Source organism: Gavialis gangeticus, unplaced genomic scaffold (assembly GCF_001723915.1).
Source record: "Gavialis gangeticus isolate Ggan-Ray unplaced genomic scaffold, GavGan_comp1, whole genome shotgun sequence".
In the NCBI taxonomy this organism is placed as follows: Eukaryota; Metazoa; Chordata; order Crocodylia; family Gavialidae; genus Gavialis; species Gavialis gangeticus.
In genome coordinates, this window is record NW_017729031.1 from 14,035,502 (window position 1) to 14,048,102 (window position 12,601).

Consider the following 12,601-nt stretch of genomic DNA (forward strand, 5'->3'; position numbering starts at 1 on the left):
ACATCCAGTCTCAGCTACACTACTGTGCTGAGACACTACAATTACAAAACAGAGGGAGTCAGTAAATTGCAGGACCCATTCCTGGTCAGTCTGCTCCAGGGTTTAATACCCCCATGGTATTATCCCGATCAAGGCATGTGTGGCCCAAACTGCCAGGACTCAGTTCCTGATCAGTTTGAAAAAAAGGGGAAAGACAGAGGAAATAGGAGTCTCAAACTCCAAGACAGACTTTCTCTCCCTGTACCTGAGGCTTTCCCATCACACAGCTTTTGCTTGCCTCTCCAGCGAAGAGGAGGGGGAAAGACCTCTCTTCCCCCATAGGGAGCAGGTTTTCTGACTCCCAATTCATCTGTGCAGCCCCAGGAGAAACAGCTAGAAACATTAGTTGAGTTGTTCTTATATACCTGGTGTGACAGCACCCAAGCCTTGTCCAATTAGGGAGTGCCACAGTCCAGCCTCTCCCTCACTCATCTGCCTGGAGGGTCTCCTGTTTCCTCTGGCCACACTACACAATCCAATGTGTGTTACATAGGTATTAAACTTTTGTTGCTACATTTTGACTTATTTACATATACAGCTTTTCTCTTCTTTGCAGAGGACTGGGTATTTGCTATCTGAAATTATACCAAACAGTGGGTCTGAGAAAAAATATTGCAAGGTTTGGGCTTGCTGTTTTTGGCTGTGCCATATATGGCAATCATGATACCACATAAACTAATGCAAAAGACAAAATGAAATATAAATTGAATCCAATAACCCAGGTGATTAATTGTTTTAATTATAGGCCAAATCCTATCAGCTCTAGTAATATTAGCAGAATTTTATTTTGCTAGCAATTCTGTTGAAATCACTGAGCCCTTCATAGATTAAGATGCTACTTAATATTAGCATGGCCTTATAGTTAGGGTGACCATATGTCCCAGTTTAGCTAGGACATAACCAGGACATAGCCAGATTTCAGAGGCCAGTCCCCATTGGCTGCTCAGAATGATCATGGGCATCCTGGGACAAGCAGGGGCAGTCTGGCTGGGAGTCAGAGTGGCATGGAGCACCTTGCAGGCAGGTAGACAAGCTTCAGTGCCTGCCTGGCATGCTGCTCCCATGCCCACTGACTTGTGAAAGCATGAGGGATGCAGCATCCTGGATTTCCTGAATGAATGTCCTGGATGTCTGGGATTTCCTTGTGGTCAGCCTAGTTATAGTCATGGTGTTATACATATGGCATGGATATACATTCTATAGCTATGCACCATTCCAGAGTCATATGCTTGTGACATATAGGCAGAATTGCAGGAAAGGTTACAGGCCCAATACCCAGGGTCAGAGAAAGCTTTGTTTGCATTGACCTAATGTCACATGATCTTCTACTCCTCATTTATAAATCCTCAAAAATGAAAGGACAGTGATTACCCACTTTTACCAGGGCAAGTGAAATTCCATAATTTTCCTCAATTACAGCCGAGTATTATAATCCTACCTTATTTTATTTTTAAGGGGAATGGTATGCTGAGAGAAGATTCAAGCAATCTGACTGATGAAACACAGTGCATTAACTTTTCAAAGCAACGTTCATACCAATTGAAACCAACTGAAACAGCATCATCCAGAAAAATAATATCCATAAGCTTACTCTGTACGTTCATTTTCTTTCACTGCTTAACATAGCATTATCATAAAGAGTGTATGGAACTTCTTGAGACTTAGCTTCTACTAGCAAGTCAGATAAATCTCCAAGAAATGCCGTGCTTCAAGATTATTATAACTACAAATAGCAGCATTTTTGTTACTACTTCCTCTTGCCTGCTAAATACCTGTGTATTTAGCGTGACTGAGTGGCACTGAATACAGGAGCTAACGGTGGCTGTGTTATGGCAAGTTGCTCCCTGCAATGCTGGGGCTGTTTTGTCCTTGGGGGTTATTTAGTGTTGACCCTCTATAACTCTTCTGCTGCTACAGGATTACTTGAATGCCCTGCACTGGACTGTGGCAATGCTGCAGGGGAATCCTGAGATGCCTACCCTAGACAGCCTTCCTAGCAGCTTAACACTGACTGAGCAATACAAAATAGCAAAGGTAGTGAAGGACCTGGTTACTATGGGCTCTGACAGAAGTGACATTTGTTGTGTGATTGGCCTCCTGAAAGTACTCAAAGGCCGTGCATGTGACATACCAACACAGCTGCAGAGCACACTTTAAAAGTGGCTGATTGCATGGCAAATTAACCCTTACCTAAGGAGGGACCAGATGAAGGTGCTGCAATATGGAGTGCTTTAGGGAACTTCTGTTCCCAAGGAACAGTTTGCCAGCATGACGCAGCCCAGCCTGCCCTGCCCCCGGTTGTATCTGCAGAAAGGAAGGGGAAGGGAGCTCTGGGTTGGTTTTGCCTAACCTGAGCTGGAGGGGGGACAGGTGGATTGGAGCCCCTGCAACTCCCTACTCCTCTAGCTCAAGTCAGGCAACCCCCAGCCCACAGCTCCCTCTCCCTCCGTCCTTTTCTGAAGACAGCACCGGAGCTGGGAGGGGGGTGCTGGGGCTAGGGGAGACAGGCTGCAGGCAGGATCCTCCACAGGATTAGCTCTAAAGTGGAGCTCAATACCTCCCCAACAGATGAATGCGTGTTGGGTTGTGGGGGAAGGGGGCATTGTTCCTCTATCTCATGGCGCTTTATGGTGAAGCCACCATGAGTTAGAACAGGGACCTGGTTGTGTGTCAGTGCCCTGTGGCAGTCTTTTTTAAGTCAAAGGGGATTTGCAGTTGATTTCTACTGCATCAGGGCTGGATCCTAGTACAACAAACAGAAGATTTGTTTAAAAGAACTGAAAGAGAACTTTTTATTTTTTTAAGACTTAGTTCTTCAAATGTAGTTACTCAAAGTGTGGTTGTGCAGATAGTGTGGGAGTGAGGGCCAGATTGATTGACTGATTGTTTAGATTTGATAGAGTGCATTAGACAGAAAACACCCTGATGTGCAAAAAAAGAAAGCAACAAGGACAAAGAATTAAAAATAGCATCAATTTGATCAAACTGCTAATATTTTTTCTCAGACAGAAACCATCTTAAAACTCCTTCGTAACTGACTGTTCATTAGTCTATCAATGTGTATAATGGCTCACAGAATCATAATAAGAATTAATAATAGTTGAAAGAGCAAAAATGGACATTAATTTCTCCTACATAAATATTAATGTTCCAGTAGAGTCTCTCCCTGACAAGCTTCCAAACTCTAATTCAGAAGTGCATTGCCAGTTTCCTGTTATTTTCACTATTATGAACTGGCAAAAATCTGCCCTTGGAGCCAACAGAATATTTCATATTGCCCCAACATGAAAGCTAATGGTTGAGACCATAAGAAAGACAAGATAATGGCCTTTTAATCCCAGAAAAGTAAGGCTGGAAGTAATTTCAGGTCATCTAGTCCAACCCCTGCTCAAGGTAGGATCATCACTGACTAAACCATCCCTATCAAGTGTTTGTCTAACACTCAATAATGTCCTTCAGATATTGGTCTTTGACTTGATAATGTTCTTCACAAGGTGGTATTGTTTTGTTGTGGTGCAGCTATGTAAATCATAACACAAATGATTTACATGATAAGCAGGAAGAAAGATTAGATATTACCCCCAAATTTCTATGTTATGGGAAATGGTACATCAGCAAAACAAAGAGGTAAATGCAGAAAATATATATTAAACACTTGACTGCTGAGTACTATGCATAAGATGCAAAGCAAACTGCATTAGAGAGTGGCCCTTGTGTCTACTATGTCCTCCTGAAGCACCAGTACTTTGGTCACCACCTGAAATCCACACTTGGAAAGTCAGTGCTTCAAAGGAACATCACATTCCAGTGAGGTACAGAAACTGAAGCTGAAAACAGTAAGGCAATGGTTATGCTTTTTTTTCCTTTTTGAACATTACAGAGACTGAGAGTTGTGGAATGAACCCCAAAAGACCATCTTCTGTGCCATAAAAGAAGATGGGAAGTTTCTGAAAGTGAATAAAATGCATTTTGTTTGCATTGTGTATTTAAATACTGTATATCCCTAAATAGCTGAGAGGGGAAAAGAAGAATCTTGAGAGATTTATTCAACTTTATTATATCTGATGCTGGTCATGAAGAGCTTTAGTTGAACCTAAAGACTCTTATGAACATAAAATCAAATTAAACAGCACATTAAGGTTCCATATTCTCTGACTGATGCGCGCGCGCACAACTCTCATTAACGGTAATGGCAGTTATGCGCGCGCATCATTTGGAGAACAGATCTCTAAGTGCTTTATTGTTTTTCCTGGAGATTTTTTTCTGTTGGACTTTAATTAAGCTCCTGCTAGGCTTGCAAGCTTTCCCACCTTCTTTCCTTTTTCAGGGGAAAAGCTCCAAATCAGATTGTTTACAAAACAAGTTGTTCCTAATTTGTCACAATTTTACAAAGTGCACCCCAAGATATTAAAATCTAGAGATTGTATGCAACCTCCAGGTATGTGTAGCAGAAGTTGTCTTGCATTTTCCAAATACTCTTTCAGACTACATTGCATTTTTTAAAAACAATATTAAAAGTTGGTGTGAAAAAGAAAAATATCATGAATATCTTCACGTTGCATTTATGCTCATTTAGGACATAATCTGTAATGTTATGAAATGTAGCATGTGCTACTCATTCTAGACAACATATATAATGCTGATTTTTTCCCTTCAAAAGACAAATAGCTGCTTTTATAGTTCCCAAATATTAGTCTTGTGTAAGGTACTGTGTTTAGGGTGGGGGGTCTACAAATTATCACCTAGCTTGTCTCTAATGAAAAGAGAATAGATATGAGCAGTTTATTCTCTGCCTAAACCTTTTTTAGAAAACATTTGATGTAAACTACATATTCAGAAATGTTAGACTAACAATTCAGGATTTTTTTAGTTAAATAAGATGCTATAGGAGGAAAAAACAATAAAAACAATAATGAGACATGATCAGGTATCATGGAAAGTAAATTACATTTGAGATGCATCTGTTCTTTCATTTTTTCGTTTAGTATTATTTTTAACAGTCTATTTCACTAGCCTCTACTGTATGTGATGTACTTACTTATCGCCTCCACAAACTGTTCAAAGAAGCTGTATGGGAACAGCGGCTCAGGCAGCTCTCTGAAAAACATCTTGAGTGCTCCGGTGACAACGTGGATGTCCTCCCACTGGCTGTCGTCCAAATTCAGCTTCTCTTCTGGGAAAACACGAGGAGAAATGGAACAACTGGTTTTAATGAAACAATTACAAGACACTAATTATTATGTTAATGTTTGCCTACTATCATCAGCAACCGTTAACAGCCTTCTGCACCTAGAGGTTTGGTGCTGTGCATGTTTTTTTTTTTTTTTTTAGGAAGAGAACATTTTCAATGGAATACCATCTGTAGGAATGCAGCTAACAAAAAAACAAGAGACACAAAGAGACAGTACCATTGACACAGTATGTCAGATACATTTATTCCCATAATGCATCAGTATGAAAATTAGCATCACAGCTCAACGTGATTCAAAGCTATTTGGTTTTGAGGCCGAGGGGCTAAGAGTTGCCAATGATGGCCGGCTCAAGGGACCGGCCTAAAGGCCTTGCTGAGCCAACAGGAGACATATGCTAAACATGGCAATAGAAAATGAGTTATTGCTTTACATGTGTTAGCCTTGCTATGTACAAGGGAATAATGGGTAACGCTTTTCTCCTTTTTTTGCCTGAATGTAGTGTCAGCAAGGAATAGAGTACTGTGAGAGAAAGGATATTAATTCCTTCTTACTGCTTCAAAAATATTTTGTTTGGTTTTCATCTCTGGGAGGAAGATTTGCCCAGCAACAATATTAGACAGACCCCTGTTGGCCTACCTAGGCTATGCAAAGCTGTCAAAAATGATAACACACTAAAGACAAACCACAAGTGCTTACAAAACTGTTTTTACAAATAACAAAAAATGTTTTCTTTTGAAGCTCCACTGAGCTGAGGAATTTAAATATAAAAGAAACTAAAAGCTAAAATAAAGTTTCTACTAAAAATAAAGCTAAATTGGGTGATTATTATTCTATTTTTCTTTGCCTTTTTATAATACAAGTATGATGATGTTAGAATACAATAAACAACTGGATCATAATCTGTATAAAACTCAGGGAAAGTGTAAATCCTCCGTACTTAAAATTAAAATGACACATGCTCTCCACAAGTTCAGCTATTTCAAAACTGGATTTGGCTTTTTAAACATGTATAGTATGACTTTAATTTTTATACAAGTTTTAGACTGTAAGCAAATCAAGAGCCAATCATGGAGACTACTGAATAAAATCAGAAGTTGAATTTAAAGGAACATACTGCTGGCTACTTTTAATAAAACTCATTGAAATATGGTGCACAACAGTTCATTTGGTTTCAAATTCACTGTTTAGCAAGCTTTAACTTCAATTATAGCATTTCAACCATTTTGCCCATAATAATAGGAAAGCCTGGACTGAATCAGTTTGAGAGCTTTAATAGTTTATTTAATAGGTTTTCTTTCTTTTCCCCTCCTTCTTCTTCTTCCTTTTTTTTTTGTTTGCTTAAGAACTTGCTTCTGGATGGAAGATCAAACTCAGATACAGGCTTGAGTTCCCTTAAAAGTAAGTGTTTTATGACATATTGGCCTCCAAAGTTGTAGACAAATAACTTGATGGACCCCTTGCCTTCAATTGATAACATATTACGAAGTTTAAAAAGGCAAACTTGGGCATTTATGGGGCTTTCTTTCTTTCTTTCTTTCTTTGATCATAAAAATAATGATTCAAACTCAGATGAATTAGCAGAGAGAACCTTCTTCAGACCCTGAGATCATATTTGATTGATTGTATTTCAACAATTAGCCTTTTATTTTGCCACACACTATTGAAATAGATCGACAGCATCTTAGCAGGCCAGCTTTAAACAGTCAACTGTTAACAATAGCATCAAAAAGAGAGACCTGATGGGGTTTACTGTCACTTTAAAGAACAGGGTGGGTTTGCACATTGTTGAAATCTGTCAGATATTTTGAAATGTCCCTCTCACTATGGTGCCACACCCCCTGCGTGCCCTTATAATAAAATTGGTTTTACTCCTGATTAAATCATTTTCTCCCTACCCACTACCATACTTCTCATAATGGACCTGTGTGCTCTACAGCTGGTGTTCTTCCCATGGTACCAATTCTTACTTTATCTTTTAAGCACTTTGCTGCTAAGATCTCATGCAGAGTGCTTATGTTTTGTTAAGAGCTTCATTCTTAGAGAAATAGCTTAACACATGTTCTAAAAATGTTGTACAACTTATTGCTTAAAACACATTTAGAAAATGTATAAGTACTGTAGCTTGGCACAGAACTTTAAGTAGAAACCTTAAAAATAAAACAACTTGTTTTTACCATGCATTTGTCTTAAATATCTAAAGCTGAATGCTTGACTTCTAAGGCTTTACAGAAACTTATCTTTCCAGATTTTTGCACCATTTCCAGCTTTTCAAGGAAATGTGTTAGGAATGTATCATCTTGAAAGCAAAGGGTGTCATTTTCCCATCTAGCAAAGCGATTTTAAAAAAAGTTTGCTAGAAGGGACAAATGCCAAGTAAAAAAATATTACCCAGCCAAAATTCAAATTAAAAAAAATATCTCAGTCCATTCAATGCAGCATTCTAATTCTGTTTCCACTGACTGGAATCATGCAGACACTGTGACGATAGGACCATAAGCAAACATAGACACAAATTAATTCAAATATCAAATTAATTTCAGTTAATTATAGGTCTAATTTTTTAGGCCTAACTCAGCCATGACTCCTAATGGACTTGTTGGGTGTTTAACATCTGAACCCAGAGCCCATGTCCACATGAGCATGGACACTTGATTCCCTATAGACAACTATCAGTGGGACATCTTGTGCCACTGCTAGTTGTCCCCGGGAAAATCCTGTGCCATGTGCCCTCTGGTGTGCAGCAGGTTACCCTGGGTGGCATAGCACTGGGCTAGCCCAAGCACCCTTGCCTGGGGGCCCAAAGGCTTCCTGGGGCTGCAGCAGTGGTGATCCTGCTGTGTGTAGCCTGCCTAGCAGCTGAAGTGTGGCTCTGGCCAGCCAGGCTCCAGGTTTGGGTGGTGTGCACTGCCCCCACGTGTGTCATTCCACATTTTTTTGTGGGGGGGTTTTTTAACCTTGGATATCTGTTTTTTTGTCTGTGGGTTTTTTTGACCCCTTGCAGTGTGGAGAACACTTGAATGTGCAATGTCTGGTGCTACAGACATGTCTGTGGTGTCAAATACCACATGGCTGTGTTTGTCTGGACATGGCCAGGGTGTTTAAATCTGGACTCATTTACATAAGGTAATTAATTTCTTGGGACCTGAGGTTGCTCAAAGCAACAGAGTCAGGCCCTAAAATTGCTGCTTTAACTCCTTATTAAAAAGCAAGTGATTAGTTTCACACTAGTTGCCAGATGATACCATATATCTTAGATACAGACATGAACATGACTAGACACCCCTGAAAATATATTATGTTGATAAAGTACTAAAGAGGAGTAAAAAATAAACATACCATGAAGAAAACGAAAAAAAAAATGGAGGATTTCCATCAGGGTGGCTGGCAAAAAAAAAAATCACATATGTTGTATACTCATGGTAGAAACAGAGGCTTTAACTACTGCATTATTCTTTTTCTTATATCAAGCTTTTAAAATTGTACTTGCATTAGTTCCAGTTCAAATAAAGATGTGGTTATGTATCCCTGGTTGATATACACTGTAAGAGTTTTTTCCTCCTCCTCAGGAAAAAAAAAAGAAGGAAAAGAAGAATTTAGGCCAAGATCATTTTCTTCTTATTTTTTAAACGGGCCTAACTGAGCTAGGTTTGAAAGAGGAACAAATTGCTTAAGAGGATGTATACAGATGCATACAGATTCATCTCCAGAAAAATGTTTGCACTGAGCACTTTTGAGTGTGTTTATTTTGAGAAAGATCCTTTTTAGGCTATTTTTCTGGTCTTAAAATCCCCTAGGACCACATTCTGGTATTTTTACTTACACTGGGCATTACTTCACTATGCAAGTGGTCTCAATGATTTCACTGGCTTACTTGCACAGCAACTTATTAACTACAGTGAATTCATATATCATAATTCAACATATAATGTGTGTGTGCTATTTTTTATACCTGAAACCAGTGCACTTCAGTGGAACAGCACAGCCACACCTCTAACTGGTGATCTACTTGTACGTTACAGAAAAAGGGAAAGAGACGTTCATAACTAGCTTAGAAACAGGAAGTGAAGACATGGATTGTCGGGCCTCGTATTGTCGGCCCATTCTGAAACCAGTTGAAGAAGCAGAGAGGGAAAAAAAAATGGTGAGAAGACAAGGAGAAAGGATTAAGTTGAACTATTTCAAAGAAGGGGGGAAGTCAATCGAGACAAAGTAGAAGAAAGAACGAGGGGACAATAATGACTCACAATCAGGGGTGAGCTCAGGTTCTCATTGTGCTATGGGATGATGGTAGAACTACTGTGCTCCATTGGGATACTGAGAAAAGGGGTTTGAAAGGAGCAAATTTCCCAAGGGCCCTGAAAAACCTTATTTCAAACCAATTCCAAGATGGTATCTGCTGCTTTTCTTATTAGGTTATTAGGGACATTGAAGAAAGGTTTGTTTATTTGTTTTAGTGAAGAGAGATGGGGCAGGGGGAGGGAACATCTATATATAAAAGCAAGGACAGATGTAAATATGCTCTCATTCAAAGCTATTTCCATAAACAGCTTCTTTAAGCCATCTTCTGAGGAGGACACAATGGATTATCACTTTGAAATGTCTCTTCAGGTGCAAACAAATGAGCAGCTCCCCACTGTAGCTCATAACACTTTGCAAGAAGTGTTTTGAGTTACAACTGTTGGGTCTAGGAGGAAGGGTGCACTGGGGAATCCAGCTCCTGGCTGTGAGCCTGCAGCCGGTTTCCCCTAGCAATGCCCCCTCCTCCCTCCCAGCCCCGGTGCTGTTTTCAGAATGGGAGGGGGCATATTCTAGGGGTTCCCCAGACTTGGGGGGGCTCCAATCCACCCACCCCACCCTCCAGTGACAGCTGAACCCCTCCCCAGACTGAGCTCCCTCTGCTCTCTTTCCCCCCCTCCCATTCGAAAAACAGCTCAGAGGCTGACAGGTGGTGCAGACGCAAGTAACTGAAGACACTATGTTTTGAAACATCTTCACCTGAACCCGCATGCAATGAGGGTTCCAATTTTCACTGGATTGGGATCTTTAAAGCACTTTGTTACCATGCACTTCCATTTGGTCACGGCTGTAGAGCACTTTCAGGGGCCAGATCGGGTGAAAATTGTCTCTTCTGCCTGTGCCCCTTCTGAAAGCAAATGCTTATATCTTTTCACCGTTTCCTTTTTAGTTAAACAAATACCAAAGTTTATATACATATTTTATTTTCTTAAATTAAGAAAGCTGTGAAAACTTACTATGAGATGGGACCCTCTAATCTGGCAGCCACAGCGACTGTATTCATTAACAAAGCCAAAGCATTTAGGGGTACATGCTCAGTCCTAGCAATTCCATGGGGTATACAACTGAGGTCTTAAATCACAGAGGGCAATATGTACCCTGAGGAAGATCTTCCTCAGGCAAAGCCACACACTGTACTGCATACAAAACCACCCAGTTCCTTCCATATTGAAGGAACTGCTGACTTTGTGCAATGACTTCCTAATTCTATATTGTGTGATAGGTTATAGGCAGTGATCCTGGTTTTCTCAGTTTAAAAATTGCTAATTCTCTGCTAAAACTCGCAACTTCTCTGATTAAAAACCCCCAAATCCACATTTTTCTGTGATCAAAATGAAACACCACTATGTATATAGGTATCAGCTGAACCAATTTTTTTTTATATATTTACAATTTTAAAGCAATTTGGAAGCCTGCCAATGCATCAATCACTATACTAAAATAAATTCTAAATACCTATACATTTGGGTTTTTTGTCATGGAAAACAGAACTCACCCTGCCCCCTTCACTCAGGACGACACAGGTCCAAGCCCTTCACTCCCCACCCACAGCCCCCTGAGCCTGCTGGTGCCCTTCACTCCCCACCAGGGACGATGTGTAGGCAGCGAGTGTGGCAGTGCACCCCCTACAAAAAGGCACCGCTGACACCGCCAGTAGCGTCTGCAGGCGGTCTGTGATCTGTGCTGGCTGCTGCCAAAGCTGCTGGCAGCATCTGAGAGTAGTCACTGATCCCTGGTCAGTGCTTGCCACCCACCCACAGTGCCGGCGGCGTCTGTGGGAGCTCCTGCTTACCACTGCCATGCTCCCGCTGCTGTGGTCCCGCCAGTGCCGTGGCCCCCCAGCTGCCAGAGGCTCACGTCATTCATGCTCCCCACCCACAGCACCCTGCCCCCCAGCCCTTCCAGAGGGGCCCCCCAGCTGCCAGGGTTATGGGGCCAGGGACCTGGGTCCACAGCCCCCTGCGCCCCTGCAGCAGTGCCTGAGCCCTGGGGCCTATGTGGCCTGGCAGGTGGGACCATATGCAGCTGGGAAGAGTGGGGTTGGACGGGAAGACTTGGTGCCTCTTCTGGAAGATCCACACTGCCATGGTGAGATGCCCCATGTTAAGTTTTTCATTCTAAATGCAAGCAATGTTTCCTAAGTTAACAGCAGCAGAGAAGAGCACATGTCCACACTACTACCCTGTTAGTGCTAGTTAGGCCACAGGAACTTCACCATGGTGGTACGGAGCTTGTGGCAGTGGTATCAAGTTTCCCCACCCTGCTTCTCCACCTGCTTTGCCCTGCTGCACTGGGTCCTGCCTGCTGAGCAGCAGGAGGGCAGCAGGGCATGGACCCCGAGCCTGCAGCAGGTAGCCCACACTTACCTCAATGTCGTGCACATCTCGGGGGGGCATGTACCTCCCATGCCTCTCCTGGGAGTATATGCAGTGGCTGAGAGCCAGCCCCTCCCCTGGTCCCCCAGACAAGCTGCCTGTTGCCCTATCCCGCTCCCTGCCCAGGACCTGCAGCCATTCATGCCAGCCCTCGACCAGCCCTGCTCAGCTTCCTCCCTCACTACGGAGCCTCATTTCCCCCTGCCCCAACTTACCTGCGGGATCTGCTCTCCAGGCAGCCTGCCTGCCATGTGCATGTATTAGTATGCACATGGCTTCTCCTGCTTCCTGCAGCCCCTTGCAGGCTTGAACTCTGCCAGCCTGCAAGGGGAAACCCATTGTTTCCCATGTTTTTATCCTTTAAAGGAGAAAATCTCCATTTTTCTCCTGAAATTGAGAAAATTCCAGTTTTACTGCATTTTTCCATGGTGAATGGAAAATTTGGACCCCTGGTTATGGATTGGCAACCTTTAAGACTGGTGGATCATCCCTTTTGACCCAGACATAACTGCAGATCCCCTCTACAGCATTATTTGCCACAACCTTTCCTACTCTGTGATCCATTTACTCTCACAACCAACTGCCACTGATTTATATTTCTTATGAAGTAATGAGGAACCACAAATTCAGTGGTATGATGCAGTAACAGGGTGCTGGGGATGAGATTGCCAGTATGAGGCAGAGGAATTTACTATATAG

The 12,601-nt window shown here is 41.9% G+C and overlaps 1 protein-coding gene across 1 annotated transcript in view; it reads right to left on the reverse strand.

The window, feature by feature from the left end:
* ARHGAP15 (Rho GTPase activating protein 15) overlaps window positions 1–12,601 on the reverse strand; it is a 655,341-nt gene that overhangs the window by 122,507 nt on the left and 520,233 nt on the right. Inside the window, exon 12 of the mRNA XM_019522459.1 lies at window positions 5,078–5,212. Within this exon, the coding sequence (XP_019378004.1) occupies window positions 5,078–5,212 (135 nt within the window). The remainder of the gene's footprint in view (window positions 1–5,077; window positions 5,213–12,601) is intronic.